The sequence below is a fragment of the Octopus sinensis genome, linkage group LG8, assembly GCF_006345805.1.
Source record: "Octopus sinensis linkage group LG8, ASM634580v1, whole genome shotgun sequence".
In the NCBI taxonomy this organism is placed as follows: domain Eukaryota; kingdom Metazoa; phylum Mollusca; class Cephalopoda; order Octopoda; family Octopodidae; genus Octopus; species Octopus sinensis.
In genome coordinates this window covers 60906510-60934503 of record NC_043004.1, presented here as the reverse complement: position 1 = coordinate 60934503, position 27994 = coordinate 60906510, and the positions used below count along the sequence as shown (strand labels likewise).

Below are 27994 nucleotides of genomic sequence, written 5' to 3'. Positions count from 1 at the left end.
GACATTACAACTTCTTTTATAAGGATACCACAATAAATACACCTAGAACATTCTGTAAAACTATGAGGAATGTATGCAAGGATTTCCTGTCAACATGCCAGCATATATATGTACATACAGCATGAAGATCTCAAAGAAGTCTCTTGCGTAAGTCTTGAATTTCTTTATCAATATGAAGTCGCTTAATTCCTCTGGGTAACTCACGGCAATAAGAAATGTTGAGGTATTTCATATGTTGTAGCGTCTTGAGGAGTAACCTGGGAGAAGATCAAACACAAATGTAAGAAATATGCATATAATGTACAAATGTATGTATGTATGAATGTCATTATTCAGTTATATTTCAAGATTTATTTCCAAAAGAGAAAGAGCTGGTTTCTGACCTATATACAAGGATCCTTCATTAGAATTTCAACATCAACAACAGGGTATTTTTGCACGTATGTATGCATGCAGCTTTGTATGTTTTGTGTGTCTCATGCATACATTTGTATACCGTAATCCGGGGTGAAAAGGGGCTAAGGGGTGAAAAGGGGCAATAACTAGGAAAAATATTTTAGAACAATAAAGTTGAGATGACTCAAATTGACTCAAACGAGCACAATTTGAGTCATCTGAACTTATCATTGTTCATCATCGTTTAGCGTCCGCTTTCCATGCTAGCATGGGTTGGACGGTTCAGCTGGGGTCTGGGAAGCCAGAAGGCTGCACCAGGCCCAGTTTGATCTGGCAATGTTTCTACAGCTGGATGCCCTTCCTAACGCCAACCACTCCATGAGTGTAGTGGGTGCTTTTTACGTGCCAGACGAGTCTGGCAAACAGCCACGATCGGATGGTGCTTTTTATGTGCCACCGGCACGGGGGCCAGGCGACTTTCCCGGTTATTGTCCCTATTCACCCCATATTATGGTACCTGAATTCTCAAGATTGGTAATTTAGGCAGTGTGTTATATATCCCAGTGCCCCAAGAATTACATGTGTGTGTGTGTGTGTGTGTGTGCGTGTGTGGATGCATGCATACACGCAAGCAATGAGTGCTACAAAGCATAGAAAGAAACCATTCATTATGACTTTATGTAGAGACGTGCAAGGATCAATACAAGTTTCTTTACAGACAAGTTAAACCGGATTAGTGTTTTGTTCAGTTGGCATTTTGATCAACTGTGCAAGTCAGTGGGTTGAGTATCAATACTTATGTATTTATGGATACAGCATGGCAGACTGGTTAAGCTTGCTTTATAATCACAAGGACATGGACTAAAACCTCCCTATGTGGTGCCTCGGGCGATATTTTTTACCACAGCTTCAGGTTGATCCAAGCCATCTGACTAAAATTGGATAAGTGGAAACTGTGAGGAATCATGTTTAGCTGGATCGTGTTTAGAATTTAAAGGTCCAATCTTGCCACATTGTCACATGCTGTGTTATGGTGATGCTCCTTGAGAATTACATTCAGGGTGCCAAATATTTAACCCTTTTATACACTGAAGGCAAGTGGTCAAGCGGTTAAGGTTTTGCAGCAATGATTCTAAGATTTTGGTTTCAACACCCACACAGGTCAGGCAGTGCATTGTGTTCTTGAGCAAAAACACTTTGATTCATTCTGCTTCAATCTACTCAGCTATGAGTCCCAGCAATAGCTGGAAAGTTAACCTTATGATAGATCAGTGCCCCGTTCAGGGCAGTTGGGGGAGGGGATGTTGTAATTTCAGCCATTTATATGCCAAGGAAACTGGATTAAGCTCTGGCCTTATGAGTGATACAACTCATAAGAGACCTAGGATCTCAGTCAATCATTTAATTCAAAAGAACAGATCATCCAATCGATCAAACAATTTAATTCTAATAGCCAAAAATCAACAGATGATCTAATTAGTTGAATCTATATTTTACAATGTCCACTTTTCTATGCTTGCATGGGTAGAACAGAGTTTACTAAGACAGATTTTCTACTGTTGGATATCCTTCCCATCAACAACCCTCACCTGCTTCCTAGCTATATAATATCACTCCATGGCCAGACATAGGTCTAGAAATGAATAACAATGCCTGTATCATTTTGCACTATCACATGACGTGAGAACAAGGAGAGACACATATACACACACACACAAGTAAACAAGTTGCATTCAGTTTCCATCAACAAAATCCACTCACAAAAGTCTGGTCAGACCAGAGTTATCATAGTAGAAGACACTTGCTCAAGGTTTCACACAGAGGGACTGAACCTAGAACCAAGTAGATGGAAAGCAAATTTCTTATCATATGCTGCACATTTGTGTAAACAAACTAGAGATAAATTGGTGATTACTTACTGGAGAACTTCAAGAGAAATCTGAGAGTTGGAGACATCTAATCGAGATAGCTGAGATCCAGGAGGCTGGACTAAACCACTTAGTAATTCATTTACCCGATGACGAGGTACAATATCTGATAGATCCAAGCTTTCCAAAGTCGAGGAGAACTGAAATATGAGAGAAAGAGAATAGCTGTTGACACTATAACCTTTAACAAAAATCAATATTGATAATAACTAAATCGTACTGAATATTATGATATTCTATGGTGCTAGGAAAGGAATCCAGCCGTAGAAACCATGCCAAAACACACATTGGAACATGGTGCAGATCTCTGGCTGACAAGCTCCTATCAAACCATTCAATCCAGGCCAGCATGGAAAACAGGTATTAAATAATGATAATGAATGGGCAGAGTTGATCTATTGCCCAATTTTGCACTGTCACTTGGCTCTTTGGGCATTTAGGCCAGGCCTCTGGTTTGAGGATGCCTTCTTCACTCCCTCCAGGCACACTTGGAAGTCCTGCAAAGGGTGATCGCCATACGATATTGATGAAACTGTTGCTATTATTGTACTTGACAAACTTATTCAAGTTAACTGCAGGAATCACACAAAGAATGTCATTCCTGAAGGCCGATGTTCCAAGTAAGACAAATTTGGTGGTCAGTGTGGGACTGCAAGATCAGATACAACATGGGTGATGAGAAGAGACAAAAATAAAAGAGGAATGACAGAATAATGGTGGCACGTGACTAGCCAAATCTGAGAACAGGTCATTATAGAAGCAGTACAAAAGGCAGAAAGAGGAAACAGTGAGAGGCTGGAGAATTATTAATAACAGACTTTATGAAATTCAGTCAAGTGGCCCTTTTCTGGATGTGGGCTACCATGTCTGTGTGTATAGCAACAGCAGCATCTCTCCAAATGGAAAAGCAATGGGAGCTAAAGCCTATTCTAGGTTTCACCTCAACTTTGTAGAGTACCAATGATTGCAAGGACATTAAACGACGATTATTCTAGTAACGATGTTAAATATGTACCAAAAACTAGAATTTGTAGTTTCTGCAAGTCACGTTACCTGATTAAAAACTTGACATATCTCAATAAAAAATAGTTTTAAACATTCTTCAACAAAAGATAGATTGGTATATAAAACTGCTTCTCCCAGTTAAGGGTAATGAAATTTTGAGCTGATATATCTGATTTCCGCAGTAAAGGGGTTAAATGAATAGATTTGCATATGGTTAAAATAATATTCCCATAGTAAAAATTAATTCTTTGATTCTTACCTGAACTAATGAAACATCTTGAATAATGGCGTTCCTGGACAACTGCAGGAATTTAAGTTTATCAGACGTAACATAATTAATTACTTCTGGTGTGATTTTGCAAAACTGATCAAGTTCAAGGATTTCCAGGTTATGTGAGTTCTTTAGTAATCTGGAAACATAAACATATTGCAACAGTAATTATACTTCTCGAAGAAAGAATGTAAATTCCATTTTCACAAATTTGGACAAGTATACACACACACACACATATATATACACATATGTGTATAGGCAGCCCCAACATAATTACTCTTTTACTTTTTTCAATCATTTGACTGCGGCCATGCTGGAGTACTGGCTTTAGTTGAGCAAATTGGCCCCAGGACTTATTCTTTGTAAGCCTAGTACTTAATCTATCGGTCTCTTTTGCCGAACAGCTAAGTTACGGGGGACATAAAACTCACCAGCATCGATTGTCAAGCAATGCTAGGGGGACAAACACGGACACAAAAAATATATATATATATATACACACACACACACACACACACATATACGACGGGCTTCTTTCAGTTTCCGTCTACCAAATCCACTCACAAGGCTTTGGTCGACCCGAGGCTATAGTAGAAGACACTCACCCAATGTGCCATGCAGTGGGACTGAACTCGGAACCATGTGGTTTGTAAGCAAGCAACTTACCACACAGCCACTTCTACACCTATGAATATATTCTAAGTTATGGGATTTTGCACTTACAGAAATTGTGAAGTATGACCACAAATTTACATTTGCAATTTCAGCCACGAAGAAACTCAAGATGAAATTTAACAATTTAAAAACTACATTTTCTCCTTTGCATTTCATATTTTAATTAAGATATCAAAGCATAGTCAACAATATGGAACACCTATAATCACAACATGTGCGTGTATCTGTATGCAAGCGTTTGTGCATCTGATGGATGGACAGACATATTCAGAGTGGAAAATTCCATCATTCACTGTATAGGTGTTTACAGTGTTGCATACACTGAAAGATTATCTACAGCTGGATGTCTTTCCTGTTGCCAACCTTTACTCATTTCCAAGCAAGTTAATTTCTCCATAACCAGACAGGCTTACACTGAATAATATAAAAGTATGACATTTATCAGATCTTTTCTGTTTGGCTGAACTTTTTGAAATTTTAAAATGAAGTGAAAATTTACAAATTTGGTTTTATTGATACAATTTTTGAAGCTGAATCTTGGGTCTTAATTCACTTGTTCCAGAAAAAATCTTTTAAAAAAGTTACAGAGGTTTAAAGTTTCATAAATTTTTACCCAGTTAGAAAAGTATGTGGAAGCTGTGTGACTACACTCTATCATTGCAGCTCTAGCACATGTTTTAATATCAATCTCTAAACAAATGAAATATTGGTGGAATACTGCTTTACACAAGCCATATAACCCCTTATAATTTTTTTTACTTTTTGGAAAATTTTTGTGAACTTATTATTTTTACATACAGCAGGAATTCATACAATTATATAAAAACAAAAAACTAAAATAGTAACTTAGTGTTTGAGTTAAGGCCTACATAGCTGTTACTTTTAGCAAAGCTCATGCCCACATCCTATCTCAAGTATTTAAGCTTTTAGTAAGGGTAAAATGACCACATGGCTGGACAAAACAACAAAAGACAAGTAAGGAGCTTGGTAACAGCTTGGTTTATTACTATGGAAACAGGCACCTATATGTCTGTAGCTTTCAAATGGTCAAAATTACCCAGAATTTGCAAACTTTAAAACCTATTAACTCTTTATTTTTTGATTTAAGGCTAAAATGAATTTCATGCCAATAATCACAAAGCAAAACTACAACAATACACCAAATATGAAATCAATTGGAGCAAACTTGAAGAAATTAAAAAGTGGCAACCAAACAGAAAAGATCCTATTTATTTTTAATGATGACATGATATCAAGATAGGGAGATACAAACTATTTCTCAAATCCACTCACAAGGCTTTGATCAGCCTGAGACTATAGTAGAAGACACATGCCCAAGGTGCCATGCAGTGAGACTGAACACGAGCGACACTTGCACTTCTTACTTATCCTCATAAAAATACGCAATCAGGAATATTTTTCTTACCTTTTCAAAATATTATGAGCTGTTTCAGTCAACACTGAATTTTTGTCAGACAAACTTAAAGAAAGGTGTTTTAGCATCGGGAACCCAGCTGATTCTTCCTATGGAAAAAAAAAAAAAGATTTTTTTTTTTAAAGCTACATGAGATTTGGTATCAGAAGCCCAAAAGAGACTTCTATGGAAATATAATACATCTTAAGCAGGAGATGCTTCAGTATAAAAAACCCAGATAGTTCCTCTTATGAAAATAAAATACATCTTAGTTTTTAGCTGCAGGCAATTTTGCATGGAAACCTAACAGGGATCTTTATGGAAATAAAACACATTTTAATTTTAAGCTGGAAGTGCTGCTTCAGTATCAAAGACCCAAATAGTTCTGCCTTGGAAAATAAAACACTTCTTAGATTTAAACTGGAGGTGATTTAGCAACATGGCTAATAATTTCTACACAGATACACAAAGATATACATATACAATGGGCTTCTTTCAGTTTCCGCCTACCAAATCCACTCACAAGGCTTTGGTTGGCCTGAGGCTATAGTAGAAGACACTTGCTCAAGGTGCACTGCAGTGGGACTGAACCTGGAACATGTGGTCGGTAAGCAAGTTACTTACGACACAGCCATGACTATACATATCTTAGGTCTTGTAATTGTTGCTGACTCTTACTTTAATTATTGCTTCTTTGTACGTGGCATGTGGAGTGGAAGCACTCCGTTGGTTACAACAACGAGGGTTCCGGTTGATCTGATCAACGGAACAGCCTGCTCGTGAAATTAACGTGTAAGTGGCTGAGCACTCCACAGACACGTGTACCCTTAACGCAGTTCTCAGGGATATTCAGCGTGACACAGAGAGTGACAAGGCCGGCCCTTTGAAATACAGGTACAACAGAAACAGGAAGTAAGAGTGAGAGAAAGTTGTGGCGAAAGAGTACAGCAGGGATCACCACCATCCCTGCCGGAGCCTCGTGGAGCTTTAGGTGTTTTCGCTCAATAAACACTCACAACGCCTGGTCTGGGAATCGAAACCGCGATCCTACGACCGCGAGTCCGCTGCCCTAACCACTGGGCCATTGCGCCTCCACACGTGGCATGTACAACCCTCACAAGCCATTTATCCATGCCAAGTTTCTTAACTGATCATCTGATTGCTGAACTTGGTACCCTGTCAAGTGCCTTCTCCAACAAATAGCAAGAATAGTGGTTCATTCTTAACCAATTATCTCCTGCAGTTGCCTCACTAGGAAGATTGCATTCATAGTACCTCTTCTGGGCATGAAACCAAACTGCATGCCATCTAAGCATACTCTATCATGAATCAATTGTACTATGACCATCATAACCTGATCCAATAGTTGAATTCCTTTACAGCTGTTTCTCTCTTTGTAGCAGCTGACAATGATACTGCTAGGTCAGAAAAGCAGAGCTCTGTGTGCTTTAGATTACTTAAGTATTTTTTGTAATTTACCTCTGCAGCTTAAGGAGGATAGTTCAGGAATTGCAGATTATGTTGTAATTGTTAGCGTTGTGGTTGTTTAGCAGCCACCTCCCAATCAATAATGATACAGTGAGCTGGCAGAATCGTGAGCATGCCAGGCGAAATGCTTAGTACTATTTTGTCGGTCTTTACATTCTGAGATCAAATTGTAGGCATAGGAGTGGCTGTGTGGTAAAAGGCTTGCTTACCAACCACATGGTTCCGGGTTCAGTGCCACTGTGTAGCACCCTGGGCAAGTGTCTTCTACTATAGCCTCGGGCTGACCAGAGCCTTGTGAGTGGATTTGATAGACGGAAATTTGATAGTGGATTTGATAGTAGAAGACACTTGCCCAAGGTGCTCTGCAGTAGGACTGACCCTGGAACATGCAGCTGGTAAGCAAGTTACTTACCACACAGCCACAACTATAAGAGGGATGACCTGTAAGTGGAGATCCATTATGCTAGAAGATCCGCTATGGTCTTACCACTAAGAAAGGAATGCTCTCAAGAACATTCCTTTCTTAGTGGTAAGACCATAGTGGATCTTCTTCTAGCATAATGGATGTCCACTTACAGGTCTTCCCTCTTATATGTATGTAATATAATTTTTTCTGAAACTTCAGATTTTTCAATATGCTAGACACATACATATACATACATATATTTATATATATATACATATATATTTATACATATATGTGTGTGAGTGTGTGTGTGTTATTGTCGCCTTGCCTTCACCTCATGTTGTAATGAGATGTAAATGAGCCTGATCATCATGCAAGCAGTGTTATTCATTTTCAATCTCCCACATCTGGTCATAAAAAAAAATATTACCTAGCCTAGAAACAGGTGAGGGCTGACAACAGGAAAAGCATCGAGTCGTAGTTAATCTGCTTTAACAAAATTCTGTCCAACCCATGCAAGCACAGAAAAGTGGATGTTGAATCGATGATGATGATTAGTGACCCATTTATGAAAGACAAGAATGTGTGAACATCATATTTCATTTCTCTTGAAATCATGAAGAGTTCTTTAGTTTTACAAGTTGCAAGGTGACCACACCATGTAAAAATACACCCACAAAAAATACAATCTATAAAGTGGTTAATGAATCAAATAGAGACTCTCTAGCTTTACTGGTGGCTAGACAACACTCATGGTGCTAGTGGCATGAAAAAAATGCATTCATTACTCTCTGTAAGCAGTTTGTGTTAGGAAAGGTATCTGCCCGGAAAAAAAAAAAGAATCCACAAATGAAACATTTGAGTGAGGCACATTAGGAGTAGTTGAATTCTCCAATCTTCGCCAGCAGGTGTAAAATGATAGTGATGATGTTAACCATAAACAGATCCCCCAACCCTTCCATAGGCTTTAGAGTATGCATAATCCAAAGATCGATACTCTAACCACTTAGTCTTTTTTGATTTTGTAGCACCCCAGTTTTAAGTAGTTGTTATGCCTATTTCTTTGTTACCCACAAGGGGCTAAACATAGAGGGGACAAACATGGACAGATATAGGTATTAAGTCGATTACATCGACCCCAGTGCGTAACTGGTACTTAATTTATCGACCCCGAAAGGATGAAAGGCAAAGTCAACCTCGGCGGAATTTGAACTCACAACGTAACGGCAGACGAAATACCGCTAGGCATTTCGCCCGACGTGCTAACGATTCTGCCAGCTCACCGTAGTTGTTATGCCTAGCACCCACCTAAGTGGCAAATGGGGCATCACTGACTTAACATGGGTGATAATCTAAAAATTTTACTCAAAAAGTGGACTTTATAAGCTTTTAACAGTGAAATAATAAAAAATCAATAAAACCAAAAGCTGTAAATTTACTTTATATATTCATTTCTACTCTAGGCAAAAGGCCCAAAATTTTGGCGAGGAGACTAGTCAATTAGATCAACCCCAGTATGCAACTGGTACTTAATTTATCGACCACGAAAGGATGAAAGGCAAAGTCGACCTCAACGGAATTTGAACTCAGAAAGTAGCAGCAGACGAAATACCGCTAAGCATTTCGCCCGGCGTGCTTACGTTTCTGCCAGGTTGTTGCCTTATTTATTTTATAAATTGCAAGTTAATGACTTCCCTATGCCTGAAAAGCTCTAATTTTATTTTAATAACCATTACTAGTTTTATTATGTGAGGTAAAAATTAGTATGTTAATTCTGGTACATCACCGCCTCCTCACTGCCCCCTAAACACTAGCATTCATTTCAGCATGCTAGTGCCACCAGAAGGGCAGTACTGCTAACATTGAGGCACTCAGCTCAATATACTCGACCTGATAGATATATCAACCAAATCTTTTGCAAATCACACCTCACTGTCTTAAGAAAATAGAATATTAATAAAGGCACATTAGACAAAGGCTATACAAAAAAGACGAGATGGTCATAGGTGGAATACTTGGTACCATATACCTATTTCTTTACTACCCACAAGGGGCTAAACACAGAGGGTACAAACAAGGACAGACAAACGGATTAAGTCGATTACATCGACCCCAGTGCGTAACTGGTACTCATTTAATCGACCCCGACAGGATGAAAGGCAAAGTCGACCTCGGTGGAATTTGAACTCAGAACGTAACGGCAGACGAAATACAGCTACGCATTTCGCCCGGCGTGCTAACGTTTCTGTCAGCTCGCCGCCTTGGTACCATATACCTGTTTCATCAGGGCAAGAACTGAAGCTAAACAACAACAAACAGGATACATTTCAATATACATACAGGAATTTCTGTTCAAAACTAGCTTTTTGTTTTTTATTTTCAAATGGGTCCCCACCTACCTCTCTCTATTTACCACAAAATATTCCATACAGATGCACATAGCCCTTGTTCATTCAATACATATAAATGATAGTTGATAAAATAATATACAAAGGAAATATTGGGATTGATTTCACACTCCTACAAAGCATTTTGATTTTTAAACAGGAGCATCAAGGCTTTGCATACTATGAAGCATTTTTAAGAAAGGCTGGTAGCAGGAAGGGCAACCAGCTATAAAGGACTGCCTGACGAAAACCCACATAACTCATACTCATCATCGTTTAGCGTCCGTTTTCCATGCTAGCATGGGTTGGACGGTTCAACTGGGGTCTGTGAAGCCAGAAGGCTGCATCAGGCCCTGTCTGATCTGGCAGTGTTTCTATGGCTGGATGTCCTTCCTAACGCCAACCACTCCGTGAGTGTAGTGGATGCTTTTTACGTGCCACCCGCACAGGTGCCAGACGGAACTGGCAAACGGCCACAAACGGATGGTACTTTTTACGTGCCAAGGAAAAAAAAAAGCTAAAACAACAACGATGATGATGATGGTGGTGGTGGTGGTGACAATGATATGAATAAGTGAATGAATCAAATCGCATCACTTACCATTTGTAATTTTGTAACTTTGGGAGACACAAGCGGACATTTTATAATGGCAAGTTTGGACAGCTTGCGGAGCGAAATTTGGAACTTCTCTATATCGATGTTGAGCCGAGTACAGGAAATATTAATGAGCTCTAAAACCTCAAGATTGTGACAGTTGATCTGAAAAAAAAAACATATATATATATATATCTTTATATATAAAAATGTAGTTGTGTGTGTGTGTGTGTGTGTCTGTCTACTCCAATTTAGATTCCTAACTACTCCCACATTTTGCGGTGCAGTTTAACCGAAAGCGGGTATCTTATAGTGGTGATTCATATCAAGACCTTCTGGGTAGTAGCGCACGTCTACAATGAGTCTACGATTTAAAAAAAAATTTACCATCATTTTTCCGCATTTTTAATCCATTTTTCGCTCGGATTTTATATAAGGGAAGTAACTCTCTAAAAATGCTTATATAGTTATTTCCCTTACAAACCCGAGCAACGCCGGGCGATACTGCTAGTTATTATATATATATACACACACACGAGCCATGCTGAAACAAGTAAAGAGTATTAAAATAAAAAGCGCCATTTAAAAAGCGTTAAATCATCAGTTAACACTTTTCCAAGCTTGTATCATTCAGACTGAATTTGTTGAAGCAAATTTTCTATGACTAAATGCCCTTCATGTCACCAAGCAAGGTAACATTTTCCTATATATACATGACAACCATCTTTCAGTTTCCATCTACTGAAATGGTTCATAAAGCTTTGGAGCTGTAGAAAAAGGCATTTGTTCTTTTGTTACATATACTCTACAGCTGGGGAAAAGTGTTTGTTGTTAATCAATAAAATCAGCTTATTTTGCAGACACACTTTACAGAACTCAGGTGGTCAGTGGGAAAAATTCATTTAAATAGTAGGAATCATTGATAGCAAAATGGTTGGGAGCCACTCTTTTAAGATGTCACTTGATCTACTAGAAAAAGCAGCCAAATCTCGTTCAAATCACACTATTCTGTCTTAACCTGTTCGCATTCAGATTACTGTCAAAATCTAATGCATATTTATTCAGTTTTGAATGAATCATGCAGCCTTTGGATTTCAATGATGTGTATATTTTTAGAAAGACATTGCAGGGTAGGTGTAAGAAGTGAGATCTGACCAGTTTGAATGTAAAACAATTTGGGCAAGATATAGCTGGGTTAAATGTGAAAAAATTATATAAAGGACATCTGTGATAGTCAAACGGTTGGGAACCATCCCTCTTGACTTACTAGAAGCAGCAGCTAAAATTTCCCACAAATCACATATTTCTATCTTAAACAATGCAATGGTCAGACAACATGCTAGGACAGCTATGGTTGGAACCAATAAAATCACTACTACTACTACTACTACAATAAAAATTCCGTAATTTAAAAGAAAAAAAATAGTTGGCAGCATTCCTTACAAGTTGAGTATTAAACAACTCATTAATCTTCTGCTGTTGAACAACAATTCCACCAAAAGTGAGATGAGTAAGGCTGTTGGATGAATTTGCCAGAAGTGATTCTAATGGGACATGATTTTTTTCAAGAGACTGGGGAAATAAAAGAACAGTATATTAAATACAAATTTCAATAACGGACGAAAAATAAAACTTAGAAAGAAATTCAGGAAGAAAACTTTGCAAGCAGAGTTTAGTGTCCAATGAAGGAATAAATATACAAAGATATTCAAACACAAACATCTACAGGAATACACACACACAAAGTCACTTACACAAACACCCCCACATCACACAGACATAAATACATACACACATATGTATGTGTGTTACATCTTATACACATATAAAATTCAGAGGAACTTACTTTGCAATCTAGAAGATTAATTGTAGAAAGTTTGGGGCAGTTCTGAGTTATAGCATTTATACCTTCGTTCTGTAGCTTTTTGGCAGTATTTGATATATCCAAGTTTTCTAAATTAGGGCAGTTGAGTGCAACAGCCTGTGAAAATGACCAAATGAAATGCACATTATAGCAAATAGTAGCATATACTCAAAAGAAATCACTTATCTCTATTTATTTTGTGTATGTATGCAAGTGTGTGTGGTTGAGCACATGCTTTAACAAACATTTTAAATGGAATTTGTTGAGGCAGACTTTCTGCAACCAGATGCCCTTCCAGTTTCTAACCCTCACTTATTTCCAAGTAAGGTAATATTTTCCCGAATCATAGGGTTGGTGTGAGAGGTCAGATCTGGCCAATCTAAGCATAAAACAGGAAGAATATTTTGGCCAGAGAAGAATCAGTTTAAATGCTAAAGGGCTAAATAAATTAATAGGCCTAAAACATTTGTATGAATTGCTAAAATGATGATTTAATGACTAAACATTCTGATGGAGGGCTAGCTGTTAGTAAACCGAAAGAAAAATAAATTAAATTTACTCTTAGTCCTTCGGCAGTCAGATTTTTCCATCCACTCAAGTTAAGAGACTTGCATTGTAGAAGACGGTTCTTACTGAGCCATTTCAAAGTGGAATCAACAGACTTTATCCAGCCGTATGTAAGGTCGATGTTTTGCCAGAGTCTTGGGCACTTTGATGCTTCATACCACGTTCGACAAACTTGTGAAGCTCTGAAATGTAGAAAATGTCAGAAGATTAAAGAAGAACATAAAAAAAAAAAAGAGCTTAAAGCATCTGGTAAAATACCTTTTATTTGTTTCAGTCATTGGACTGCAGCCATGCTGGAGCACTACACTGAAGGGTTTAGCTGAAAACCCTTCAGAATAGTTTTTTTAAGTCTGGCACTTACTTTATTGATCACTTTTGCTGAACTACTAGGTTATGTGGATGTAAACAAACCAACATGAGTTGTCAAGTGGTGGTGGTGGGGGGGTTGGACTAAAATTGCCACACACAGCTTTGTATAGTATAGCGTGGCCATTGCCAGTACTGCCTGACTGGCCCTGGTGCCAGTGGCATGTAAAAACACTCACTACACTCTCTGAGTGGTTGGCGTTAGGAAGAGCATCCAGCTGTAGAAACTCTTCCAGATCAGATTGGAGCCTGGTGCAGCCATCTGGTTCGCCAGTCCTCAGTCAAATTGTCCAGCCATGCTAGCATAGAAAGCAGATGTTAAACGATGATGATGATGATGATGATAAAAGCACTTGTGCTGGTGGCACAAATAAGGCAACCATTACACTCTTGGAGTGGTCGGCATTAGGGAGGGCATCCAGCCATAGAACCATGCCAAATCAGACTGGAACTTGATGCAGCTTTCTGGCTTACCAGTTCCAGTTAAGCCACCAAACCCATGCCAGCATGAAAATCAAACGCTAAATGATGATGATTATATATATATAGCGGAGACGGGAGAGATATGCGGTGATATACGTCTGGAAAATTCTGGAGGGTCTTGTACAAACTTTGGCATTCAAAATTACCCCAACCGCAGAACGGGGCGCCACTGCATGGTGCCAAAGATTCCAACATCACCATCAAAATACAGGTCCAGATACTGCAACAGCTTGGGTTACAGAGGACCACAGCTCTTTAACATCCTCCCTAAATGCCTGAGAGACTTACATGGTGTGGATGTAGGTTTCTTTAAAACTAAACTGGATCTCTTCTTGTCGGGAGTCCCAGATGAACCTACCTCACGACAGGAGACACAGATGCAGGCAGCAGCATTGAACTCCCTTGTTGATCAAGTGCCACGTGTCGATTTGCCAATTCTGGCCATTTTTCTTTGAATGCTTCCTCCAGTTTCATTAATTGTTGACAGTAAACATCTGAATTGATCGTTTGGTTCCTTGAAACCAAAATACACAACACCTTTGTAATCCCACTAAATTGACAGCATGACCTTTCTTTGATGCAATTCAGCTTTTCACGTGGTTTGTGCTGGTTCGTTACGCTTGGACCATGATCGTTTTCAATTGATGTTATGGTAGATAATCTATTTTTCATCACCAGTGATGCTTCCTTTAAAAGAAAAAGGTCAATTTCATTGCATTTGAGATGCATATCACAAATATTTATTCATTGTGTTAAATGAATCTCTTTCAATTTATGTGGAACCCAAATATCAGGCTTTTTAATGAGTCCAAGATATTTTAAGTGATTTTCAATTATTGCGTGTGATACCTCTGCAATCTCTCACACAAATATGACAATCAGATTCAATTACGGCTTTGATTAGGTCATCATCAACTTCAGTAGGTTGACCAGAACATTGGACATCACTGAGTGAAAATTCTCCAGAATGAAATTTTTTAAACCATTTCTGACATATGCACTCTGCTAAGCAATCAACACCATAAACCTTACATATCTCTTTGTGAGCCTCAGCAGCTTTCTTGCCTTTATGGAAATAAAAAGCAAAAAAATACGGCAAAAATGAGCGTTTTTGCACTCCATGTCAAAATAGACACTGAACAAACAACTGTAAACAAAATTACATGCAATTTGCTTCAAAAGTAAGCTAAAAGTGACGGCTATCAAATGTCAAAAGGAAAAATTCATAACATTGACAAAAGTCATACAAAAAAAATCATAACTCCATTTGTGAGAAACGAAATTACTTTCTTGCCAACCCAATATATATATATATATATCATCATCATCATCATCGTTTAACGTCCGCTTTCCATGCTAGCATGGGTTGGACGGTTCAACTGGGGTCTGGCAAGCCCGAAGGTTACACCAGGCCAGTCAGATCTGGCAGTGTTTCTATAGCTAGCTATATATATATATATATATATATATACATATATATATATATATATATATATTGAAGTAGATAAATGAATTATCTTATTACGGATAATTCAAATGATAACCGATACCTGGGTAGCAAAAATCACAACAGCCTTTGAAACATATGTAGAAAATAAAAAAAAGGAATTTTGTTAAATCTTCGTTCAGCTCCATTTCTTCCTACACTAAATATATATATATATATATATATATATCATATATATCATATATTTATATATATATACATACATATGTACATATACTGCTTTTTCTTCACATATTATCCAAAGCCTCTTCATTTTTATTATATTTCATAACACTATATTTTGTCTTTATACCTTTTATCCTGACCTTCTACCTGTTTTTATATTAGTATTTCTTTTTCTTACCAATTACACTGTTTTCCTCACTGTTTATCCTATTTTCTCTTTTTACACACCTCCCTCTCAGCTATATCACACTCACCCATATTCACCTTTCTTCCCCAACACCCCTTCTCTCACTCTTGGACATCTCCAAACACCCCTGACAACCACCATGTCCTCATAACTGCCCCCTAATCCCACCTCCTTACACATTTAGCCTCTTATACATAAACACAACAACCTACCTCTTCCTTTATTCCTAACTTCTCCCCATAGAACAGTATATCTCCACCTGGCCCCTGAGTGTTTATATTTCCTTTTTTTTCCAACACCTTTATTTGACAAGCAGCCAAAATATTAAACACCCTTTACGTTTCTTTTCAAGCATTATACTAATAACAGCTTTGACAAAACTTTTCCTTGTACATTTTTCCTGCTTTTGCTCATTCATCATCTCTTATATAAAATCTGTTCTGTCTGTCTGTGTGTGTGTCATCTCAGATCTCGGGCATCCTCCATCCAATTGCGCTCAAATTTGATATGTAGATACCAACAATATCAGGGTGTGTATAAGTTTTGAAGATATTACAAAATTCGATTCCAGGTGAGAATGCAATCGATAAAGCCCTTTTTGTCCTGCTTTTCTTCCATCAACCTGTACATAACTGCACCTTCCATTTTTTGTTGTTTTTGAACTGCTTAAAGGCATGTTTTCTCCTGCCAGGCTTACTGTTTAAACCATGTTTGTGTTCTCCCAGTCAACATCCTTATCATTACTGGTACTTTAAACTCTTCGGTTGCATATTTGTGTGAATAAAATCGTTTTTCTTCGGAATAGAAAAAAAGTCTATCTTTATTTCTTCTTTTGCTGGTATCTCAAATTTAGGTTAAATCAGTGTTTCTCAAAGGGGAGGCCTATGGGACGGTCAGACAAGTTGTTTTAAGAACATTTGGCTTAAATGTTTGACAACTCAGCACTGTCCATTGCAGTGGGGGGGGGGCGTTTTGCTTGTAGGTACATATACAAAAATATGTCAAGCTAAGTAAAATCACAGCTATATAGATGTGCAAGCATATCCATTATGGTTGTGCCCCCACTTCCTCTCTCAGCCAAGAGGTCTTTGTCTAGCAGGGGCTAGTGCCACATAGAAGAACCTATGCTGGGAACCCATAAAAAGCATCAGCACATCCTGTAACATGGTTGGCATTAGGAAGGGCATCATCCAGCCATAAAAAAAATCATGCCAAAACAGACAATTGGAGCTTGGCCAGCTCTCTGACTTGCCAAAACCTGTCATTCAACCCATGCTTAATATGAAACGATGATGATGATAATGATATATATTTTGGATGAATATACTTATGTATATAGGAGTGGATGTGTGGTAAGTAGCTTGCTTACCAACCACATGCTTCCGGATTATGATCCCACTGCATAGGACCTTGGGCAAGCGTCTTCTGCTATAGCCTCAGGCCGACCAAAGCCTTGTGAGTGAATTTGGTGGATGGAAACTGAAAGAAGCTTGTAGTATATATATATATATATATATATATAGTATATATATATATATATATATATATATATATATATATATATTATATATATATATATATTTATATATATGTGTGTGTGTGTGTGTATGTTTGTGTGTCTGTGTTTGTCCCCCACCATTGCTTGACAACCAATATTGGTGTGTTTAAATCCCTGAAATATAGCAGTTTGGCAACAGAGACTGATAGAATAAGTACTAGGCTTACAAAGAATAAGTCACGGGGCCACTTTGTTCGACTAAAGGCAGTGCTCCAGCATGGCCACAGTCAAATGACTGAAACAAACAAATAAAAGAATATATAGATATATTTAAATATTGTTTGACTTCCAGTAGATGTGTTCACAAGTTAAACCCAGTTAAATCAGACTTGAAGGTTTGGCAATGTTAAAACAAATGAAAAAATGTAGACAAAAATTTAAAAAGGGAACGGACTTTTGATAAAGTTTCTTTTGCTTACCTGACAAGAAATGGTAAGGCACCTTCCAATTCCACACAACGTGAGAAAATCTCAACCCAAACATCAATAGGCACAGCATTGATATGAGAGAAGTGTACAACAGGGGTTTTGTCTTCTGTCACTCTCTGTCGTTTCGTTTTGCGTAATCTGAAAATATTTAATTAACCCTTTAATTACTCTGTCAAATGTAAGTGCTTATTTATTCACATTGTCTTTTTTTAATTAATCATGCATTATCTCTTTGCTTCAAGATTTTGATGATGTGACATATTAGGGTAGTTGTGAGAGGCTGGATCTGGCCAGTGTGTACATGAAGTAAGTAGGACTTAGGTCGGATGGGGCCAGCTTAAATGCATAAGGGTTAAAAAAGTGTGGAAAAAAACGAGGAGTGGCTGTGTGATAAGTAGATTGCTTACTAACCACATGAGTCCGGGTTCAGTCCCACTGCGTGGCACCATGGGCAAGTGTATTCTACTGTAGCCTCAGGCCAACCAAAGCCCTGTGAGTGGATTTGATAGATGGAAACAGAAAGAAGCCCGTCGTTATATGTATATATATATGTGTGTGTTTGTGTGTCTGTGTTTGTCCCCACCAACATCGCTTGAAAACCGATGGTGTGTTTATGTCCCCGTAACTTAGCAGTTCGGCAAAAGAGACTGATAGAATAAGTACTAGGCTTACAAAGAATAAGTCCTGGGGGTCGATTTCCTCGACTAAAGGCGGTGCTCCAGCATGGCCACAGTCAAATGACTGAAACAAGTAAAAGAGTAACTGACTCGTGGATTTATTGTATTATCTACAACACTTACTGCATTATCTTTGCAAATGCATGTGAATTAGTGGTGCAAGTGCTTAGCTGACATTCATAAAGCAGTGGGTTCAATTTCTTGAAGTGGGCAGTGTATTGTGTCCTTGAGCAAGACATTCTATTTCATGTTGCTCCAATCTACTCAGTAATTGATTAGTACCAGCTGGTAGCTGGAGAAGCCCCATCTCAACCTGAATACATCACTGGATTAAAAAGGAAGAGGCAAAAGTGGCTCTTGGGTGTCTATGTCAGCTCATGACTACATCTTAAGGTAATCAGTGAAAGCATGGCCCACATTACTCACGCTCAGTTGATGGCTAGCTGTACTAACCATCAGGGAAACAGCTGTGCTCAGTGTGTAGAAAAAGAGTAAGAAAGAGTCACATACGTGCCTTGTGTGAACTGTGAGTGCATAAGGGGTTTTCTAGGATCATAGGGATGCTGACAATGAATACATTGCTTGTGGCAGATGTACAGGAGTAGTTAGCAGATAGACCACTCGTAAAATAAACTCTTCTCAATGTCCAGAAGATTCCATAAACATACCACATTTTCCAACATACAAGTTAAATCTTTCAGACGAAAATCTGAAGGCAAAAAAAGGTAGGCTGACTTATACCACCATGATCACCGTGACCGACCAGGCTATCAGATGTTGCTACACATCGCTGGTCACAATGCGCTTCACATTGTTTTAGCCTTCAAATGACGCCACTCCGCTGGCTAAGCAAGCAAGCCAACAGAAGAAAGATTGAGAGAAAGTTGTGGTGAAAGAGTACAGTAGGCATCATCACCACCCACTGCTGGAGTCTCATGGAACTTTAGGTGTTTTCGCTCAATTAACACTCACAATGCCCAGTATGGGAATCGAAACCGTGATCCTACTACCGCAAGTCTACTGCCCTAACCACTGAGCCATTGCGCCTCCACAGGTTGGCTTATACACCAAAGTGAATTTAGAGGACTAAAAATTTCATGTGAAATGCAGCAGGACTTGGGGAAAATAGAGACAATATTTGATTGTTACACGACATGTTTACACAGTCAGTAATTATACAGGAAAATATGATGGTATCTCCCTGTAACCTAGGCAACCTAACCAGCTGCAGAAAAGAGTGTTCTGAAAGCAGGGTGGCCAGAATAAGAACAAGAAAGTAATAGTTTAGGGAGCTGTTCTATTGTTCACAAGAGGAATTCTCTCTTTGCCCGAATGGTAGATTCTATGTCACCTGTATACTAAGTGCAATGCTTCATGGTAGCGAGATGTCGGCAATGAATACAGAGGATGTTTGAAGGTGGGGAAGAAAAGAAGCAAGCATGTTGTGACGGATGTGTAATGTTAGTGAGTGTGGAGGCGCAATGGCCCAGTGGTTAGGGCAGCAGACTCGCGGTCATAGGATCGCGGTTTCAATTCCCAGACCAGGCGTTGTGAGTGTTAATTGAGCGAAAACACCTAAAGCTCCACGGGGCTCTGGCAGGGGATGGTGGTGATCCCTGCTGTACTCTTTCACCACAACTTTCTCTCACTCTTACTTCCTGTTTCTGTTGTACCTGTATTTCAAAGGGCCGGCCTTGTCACTCTCTGCGTCACGCTGAATATCCCCGAGAACTACATTAAGGGTGCACGTGTTTGTGGAGTGCTCAGCCACTTACACGTTAATTTCACGAGCAGGCTGTTCCGTTGATTCGGATCAACCGGAACCCTCATCGTCGTAACCGACGGAGTGCTTCCAGTTAGTGAGCATGAGCATGACAAAAAAAAAAAAGTATGTATAAGAGGAAGCAGACAGTTTTGCATGACTGAAGACTGTATAGGTGTGAACTTGCAATGAGTTTGAATGATGAGAGTTGAATAAAGAAGCACCAAGAGATCTATATAAAAGGAAACTATGAAAGAGGAAGACATGGGCAGAAGCTGTAAAAGTCAACCTCAGGATGGTGAACTTCACAAAGATGACAACAGTTTGTAACAAATGGTAAGATGCTGTTTTGGAGAGGACCTGTGTAACCTATGCAAGCATAGAAAGGCAGACCTGTAGATGATGATTATGATGATGATGACAAAACTCAAAGCAACTCAGAAGATGGAAAACCAAAACAACTACATCTTTATATATAAAAGTGAAGTTGTGTGTCTGTCCCCTTCGATTTAGATTCCTAACTACTCCCACATTTTGCAGTGCAGTTTAACCAAAACCGGGTATCTTATAGTCGTGATTCATATCGAGCCCTTCTGGGTATTAGTGCGCGTCTACGATGAGTGTACGATAAAAAAAAAAATTACCATCATTTTTTTCCCATTTTTTTGCTATTAAATAAGGGAAGTAACTCTCTAAAAATGCTTATATAGTTATTTCCCTTACAAATCCGAGCAACGCCGGGCGATACTGCTAGTTCTTTATAATTCTTTGTGCATTAGTTATTTTCTCATGCTACCACAACAATGAGACATGTGCAAATTCTGATGCTGTAGTAATAAGCACAATAACAGTCAAAGGCATTCCATCCATGACCACTCTACTTCATATTTATGAAGTATAAACAAGACTAGATTATCTAACATGTCCTTCCTGTTTTAAGATGATACACCATGATTTAAAGAATTGGCCATTAGCTCTAGCAGACTGGGTGACCATGAAGAGGCACCAGTAAATAATACTGGTTACATTATTCCTTACTTTTCCAGTCTTCAAGGTTGGTGGGAGGAAGGGAGAAAGTTAGCCTCAGCAAGGAAGACCTAGCTCGACTGAAACTTCCGAGCAAGATATAACCCCCCAACCCATACCAGCATAGGAAGTAGATGTAAAAGGATGAGGATAATGATTGTGGACTGAAAGTGCAAATATTTGATTCCTTGGTGCTCATAGACTTCTGTATTACAAGAAAGATTATTGCATTAAGTATAACACTACAAGGAAATGTCATATATATATATATATACATTTACAACACATGGTTAAGATAACCAGTAAGATGTAACGCAGTGAAATTCCCTTGGTCTCTTAAACTACAAAAGTGTACGAATGTCAATTTTCTCGGCTCTACTCACACCAACTGTTCTTCATCAGAGTCATCCATTGGTATGTAGTCATTGTCTGAGGAATCATCACTGGATGGCCATTCTGTATACTGTGTAACCAAAATGGCACTCTTCTTTTTTTTCTTGTTGTTCTTCTTTTTTTTGGTTTCCATCTGGTTTTAAAGGAAAGAAATTTCTAATAAACAAATGTGTTTTAAAGACATACAAATGAAGTAGTTGGGCAAAACAATTGAAACCTTAAACCAAAATATTTTCGTCGCTTTCAGACTGCGACCTGTTCACTGACAAAATTCTGTGCTGCATCTCTTATATATATATATATATATATAAATATATATATCTCTTTTACTCTTTTACTTGTTTCAGTCATTTGACTGCGGCCATGCTGGAGCACCGCCTTTAGTCGAGCAAATCGACCCCGGGACCTATTCTTTTGTAAGCCCAGTACTTATTCTATCGGTCTCTTTTGCCGAACCGCTAAGTAACGGGGACATAAACGTACCAGCATCGGTTGTCAAGCAATGCTAGGGGGACAAACACACACACGCATATCATCATCATTTAACGTCCGTTCTCCATGCTAGCATGGGTTGGACGGTTCGACCGGGTATCTGGGAAGTCAGAAGGCTGCACCAGGCTCCAGTCTTATCTGGCAATGTTTCTACAGCTAGATGCCCTTCCTAACACCAACCACTCCGTGAGTGCAGTGGGTGCTTTTTACGTGCCACCTGCACAGGTGCCAGGCGAGGCTGGCAATGGCCACGGTCGGATTGGTGCATTTTACGTGCCACCGGCACGAAAGCCAGTCGAGGCGGCGTTGGCATCGGCCACGAGTCGGATAGTGCTTTTTACGTACCACCAATCCAGGGGTCCTGGCTGGTTCAATTCGATTTCGATTTCAATTTTGATTTCATATATACATATATACGACAGGCTTCTTTCAGTTTCCGTCTACCAAATCCACTCACGAGGAATTGGTCAGCCAGAGGCTATAGTAGAAGACACTTGCTCAAGGTGCCATGCAGTGGGACTGAACCCGGAACCATGTGGTTGGTAAACAAGCTACTTACCACACAGCCACTCCTGCGCCTATATATATATGCATAGCATACATAACATATGAAACACACACCCACACATGTGCTGGCTACTCCATCGACAAAGATGATTTCCATCTCCTTATGCTTCCTCACTGTCCAGAGTATTTCTCAGTGACTGGTGCTTGAGAAGATACATCAAGCTAAGTAAAAGTCAAGGTTGTCCATGCAAGCTGGCATGTCCTCCACATCCCACTCTCAGCCAAGAGATCCAAGTCTTGCAGGCTTGTGGGTGCTGGTGTAACACAAAAAGCACCTGTTCCTGTGCCACATGCAAGCATCCAGTACACTCTGTAAAGTGATAGGGGCGAGGAAGGGTAAGCAGCCATAGAAGCAATGCCAAAACAGACAAATGGGACCCAGGCAGCTCACCAGCGGGTCAACTGCTGACAAACCATCCAAGCCATGCCAACATGGAGAACAGACATTAAAAGATGATGATGATGATGATGATGATGATGACCCCTCAGATGACTATTCAGTCTCACTGCAGGTCTGCATGATATGAAGCATAGCTGTAAAATTCCAACTGGTTAGGTCTCATCCATGGCAATAACACCTTCAGTAAATAAAATGACAAATAAGGTGACAACAAAGAGCCATCCCCTCGTGGTTAGATTATAGTAACAAACGTTTCTAAATCAAGAGTACCACTTGTCTGTTATTAGCGAGATGAGCAGCAATTATATGAAACCACGGGTTTTACATCAGTATCCCTCCTCTGAGAGGGTGTATACATTATATATATATATATGTATATATATAAAATAATGAGGGAGATAAATTAATATTAATTTAAATATCAATTTAAAACCAGTAGTCTAGCATACAAAAAATCTGAAAAATCAGAGAAAATTACATATACACATGTATATATCATCATCATCATCGTTTAACGTCTGCTTTCCATGCTAGCATGGGTTGGACGATTTTGACTGAGGGCTGGCGAACCAGATGGCTGCACCAGGCTCCAATCTTGATCTGGCAGAGTTTCTACAGCTGGATGCCCTTCCTAACGCCAGCCACTCCAAGAGTGTACAGTCTTTAAAAAACACAGTCAATGATGTCTGTGTGTACATTAGCAGCACTGTCCCAGATATGGGAGCAGCACTCCATTGTGAAAGAATGAAAGCTATCAGAAAAGGTTCACTCACACACATAAATAAAAGAAAACTTATATATATATATATATATATATTATCACAATGGACTCCGTGTGGGCAGTCATCTAAAAGCTTTTGTTCATCATGATGCTGACATAAGTTCCTTGTCTTTCCAGATGAGAAGGCGGCATAATGCACCCCTTATTCCTTCGAAATTAGGAATATGCAGTCTTCGAAACATATGTCGAGAATAAAGGAATTTTGTTAAATCGTCGTTCGACTCCATTGTTTCATTTATTTATAGTAAAAAAAAACACACAAATTTCCACACGAAAGCACGTGATCTCTGCCCTTGGCATGTGGCTTCAACCGTGTTTTCTGACGTGAATTTGCTACCCGGGTATCGGTTAACCGAATTATCCATACTAAGATAATTCATTCAACTACTTAAATATATATGTGTGTGTGTGGGTCTGTGTGATTTGTAGAAGGGTATCCAGCCGTAAAAACTATGTCAAGACAGATACAGTAGCCGGGGGTATTCTTCTACCTGGCCGGCTCCTGTCAAACCATCCAGCATGGATGATAGACATATGAATTATGATGATGATAATATAGATCTATATCTATCTATCTATATATATATATATATATATATATATATATATACTCTTTTTTACTCTTTTAATTGTTTCAGTCATTTGACTGCGGCCATGCTGGAGCACCGCCTTTAGTCGATCAAATCGACCCCGAGACTTATTCTTTGTAAGCCCAGTACTTATTCTATCAGTCTCTTTTGCCGAACCCCTAAGTGACGGGGACATAAACATACCAGCATCGGTTGTCAAACAATGCTAGGGGGACAAACACAGACACACACATATATATATACATATATACGACAGGCTTCTTTCAGTTTCCGTCTACCAAATCCACTCACAGGGCATTGGTCAGCCCGCAGCTATAGCAGAAGACACTTGCCCAAGATGCCAAGCAGTGGGACTGAACGCGGAACCATGTGGTTGTTTAGCAAGCTACTTACCACACAGCCACTCCTGCGCCTATATATATAATTAATAAATAAAACATATGCATATATGCATACATACATGTAGGTACCTACCTCTACATGTATATATACATGCATATATGGGTACAGGACACCAAAAAAAAAAAAACGTCGAACACAAAGAGAAACGAAAATATAAACACAAAACCAAGGAACTGGACATTTTTCTTAAACAACGAAAAAATAGAGTACAGGACAAATAACACAAGGAAAATTCCCCTTCTTCAGTCGCCATGGTTTCATCTACTCTGCGTTATATATATATAAACATAATTAAGGGATCGGCAAAAAGTTCTTTCACCACATACCGAAATTTAGAAATAGCAGTCAAACTACTAATACTTCTACTACTATATATCTCCACAGATAGTAATACTTGCAATTCACTATCTGTGGAGACCTTGTTTTATTTACTTTGTTTTAAAAAATTATTTATTTTGTGTTTTACTTACTTTGCTAGGTAGCCGTTGTAGGATCGACTAGTCACGACTAGCTAGCGCGGATGCGCGAGTGAACGCACCGGGGCCACTTTTCTTAAGTACTGCTCTTTAACAAACTAACAAAGAAAATACTGTGGACGATAGGATCCGTTAATATCACAGCATCTGCCGATCAGTGCTAGCAAAATAAATAAAGTAACACCGGTTTTAAACACAAACACGAACAGCAGAAGCGACTTGCGATGACACAGAGACGAAGCGGATCTTGGGAATTTTCCCAAGTTCTCTCCCTACACTGTCGTTGCTTTGCGCGCATTTTTTTTTTCATTCCTTTCCTACACATTGTTTTACACCCATTCCAATATTTGGGGGGGGGGGGCTGGTTCATTTCCGGGTCAAGATGTAAACATTAACCGCTTTTCAATAATAGCAACCGGTAAACATTTATTTTGAAAACATAAACAGGCGCAGGAGTGGCTGTGTGGTAAGTAGCTTGTTTACCAACCACATGGTTCCGGGTTCAGTCCCACTGTGTGGCACCTTGGGCAAGTGTCCTATGCTATAGCCTCGGGCCGACCAAAGCCTTGTGAGTGGATTTGGTAGACGGAAACTGAAAGAAGCCCGTCGTATATATGTATATATATATATATATATGTGTATGTATATTTGTGTTTGTCCCCCTAGCATTGCTTGACAACCGATGCTGGTGTGTTTACGTCCCCGTTACTTAGCGGTTCGGCAAAAAAGACCGCGATAGAATAAGTACTGGGCTTACAAAGAATAAGTCCCGGGGTCGATTTGCTCGACTAAAAAGGCGGTGCTCCAGCATGGCCGCAGTCAAATGACTGAAACAAATAAAAAACCAAAAAAAAAAAAGAGTATCCCACCTAATTCGATAGCAGAGCACTGGAATCGATTTAATCGACTCAGCCCTTCTCCGAAACTACTCGCCTTGTACCAAAATGCTGAAAGTATTTAGCATGCCGGACAAAATGCTTAATGGCATTTCGTCCGTCTCTACGTTCTTAGTTCAAATTCCGCTGAGATCGACTATGCCTGTCATCCTTTCCGAATCGATGAAAGTACCAGTACTATAGTAAAAAAGGTTACTATTCGGCAAAAATTTGTGATTTAAGGACCTGAGTTTCGCTTTGGTAAGTGTCAATGCACAAATCTTGGGACTTCAGTGTAATTTCTGCCGATTATTCATAATACACACATGTATATATTTTATAAATATACATATTATATATATATGTTTTGAATTCGTCGAGTCATATCGAAGGAATGCCATATATATATATATATAAATTAATTAATTTTATGTATTGGCTTATGTTTTTCATTGTTTGATTTGCCTAATAGTGCTTTTATCTCTAATTTAATATAATATATATATATATTTTGCCTAATAGTGCTTTTATCTCTAATTTAATATAATATATATATATATTTTCGTTTTCAGCAGCCTCAGAAGCAACACGTATGTGTTCGTCTCCCCGTGGCCTTTAGGCACAACTTCACAAGCCAGCCCCTACTCAAATCGTCCTGTCGAAAGACCCTTGTCTACGTCCTGGTTTTGTTTTGTTGTTTATTTTTTATTTTTACCGTTATTGTTTTTACGTTTTTGTATTCTTATGGTGTCACGTATTCTGTATTTTTGTTTGTGTACTTCGATCGTTTTCCGTCCTTTCGTTGTATACATTCGAAGCTTTCTTCCAGGGGACTAATGCGCTTGGCTTAGATTTCCCTTGGCGGGCTGGCCATATCGGAGCAATCTCAAGATTAATCAGCCGAAATTGCTAAGATGATCTGGTTCTTGACTGATGACTGAGGGCTTCGAATGTCCCGCCTGTGGTCTTGTGTCGTATCTCTGTGGTGTTCATGTTCTTGTCCATGTCTGTATTTAATTTTACTGTTTACCTATATATATATATATAATATATATATATATATTATCTAATATATATATTTTATATAATATATATTATATATATTACATAATATATATATATATATTATATATTATAATATATTATATATATATATTATATATTATATATATATATAATATTATATATTATATTATATATATATATATATATATATATATATATATTATATATATATATATTATATATATTACATATATATATTATATATATATATATATATATTATATATATATATATATATATATTATATATATATATAGTATATATATTAGATATATATATTATAATATAATATATCTATATATATATATATATATATATTATATATATATATATATATATAATATATAAATATATATATATATTATAAAAATAGGGTAAAGTAAAATAATTTACAACACACCGAGCTTTTTAGAAATAGCAGCCAAAAATTAGGCTATTTCTCGGTCGAATTAATTAATTCTACCCTTTTTTATTGACTATATATATATATATATAATATATATATATATATATACAATGGCAGGCTTCTAGGGTATCAATCTATAAATATTAGGCTCGACAATTTCCCGCATTTTAATAACATTTAAGTACTTTAAAAAAAATGCCACAAACCTTAGAATGATATGTAATTCGTCCGAATATATTATATTTATGAAAGTATGACAATGTTAAAGCATTAGTTGGTAAATCTAAATGATAATGCTAAGATGGTTATGTTGCTTATTGTTTCTAAGACTCTGAACATAATTCTTTTTTTTAAGAAAATAGAGAAAAGTTGGTTCACATGGTGACAAA

The 27994-nt window shown here is 38.2% G+C and overlaps 1 protein-coding gene across 1 annotated transcript; it reads right to left on the bottom strand.

Moving 5' to 3' along the window:
- On the bottom strand, positions 1-27994 carry LOC115215055 (F-box/LRR-repeat protein 6-like). Its single transcript, XM_029784196.2, has 11 exons — positions 27812-27994; positions 21542-21684; positions 17685-17831; positions 12992-13181; positions 12415-12549; positions 12012-12140; positions 10575-10733; positions 5705-5802; positions 3589-3739; positions 2316-2464; positions 1-257 (listed from the first exon to the last, which is right to left on the bottom strand). The coding sequence occupies exons 2-11, from the start codon at positions 21682-21684 to the stop codon at positions 131-133; spliced, it is 1428 nt and encodes a 475-aa protein (XP_029640056.1). The 5' UTR covers positions 27812-27994; the 3' UTR covers positions 1-130.

Excerpts from the sequence above, each read along its gene's own strand:
- LOC115215055 (XM_029784196.2), bottom strand. The coding sequence starts at position 21,684 with ATGGAAACCAAAAAAAAGAAGAACAACAAGAAAAAAAAGAAGAGTGCC. Across the intron at positions 10,734-12,011 it reads AGTTGTTTAATACTCAACTT|ATCAACTGTCACAATCTTGA; the intron begins GTAAGGAATGCT and ends TTTTTTTTTCAG. Across the intron at positions 5,803-10,574 it reads AAGTTACAAAATTACAAATG|GAAGAATCAGCTGGGTTCCC; the intron begins GTAAGTGATGCG and ends TTTTTTCCATAG.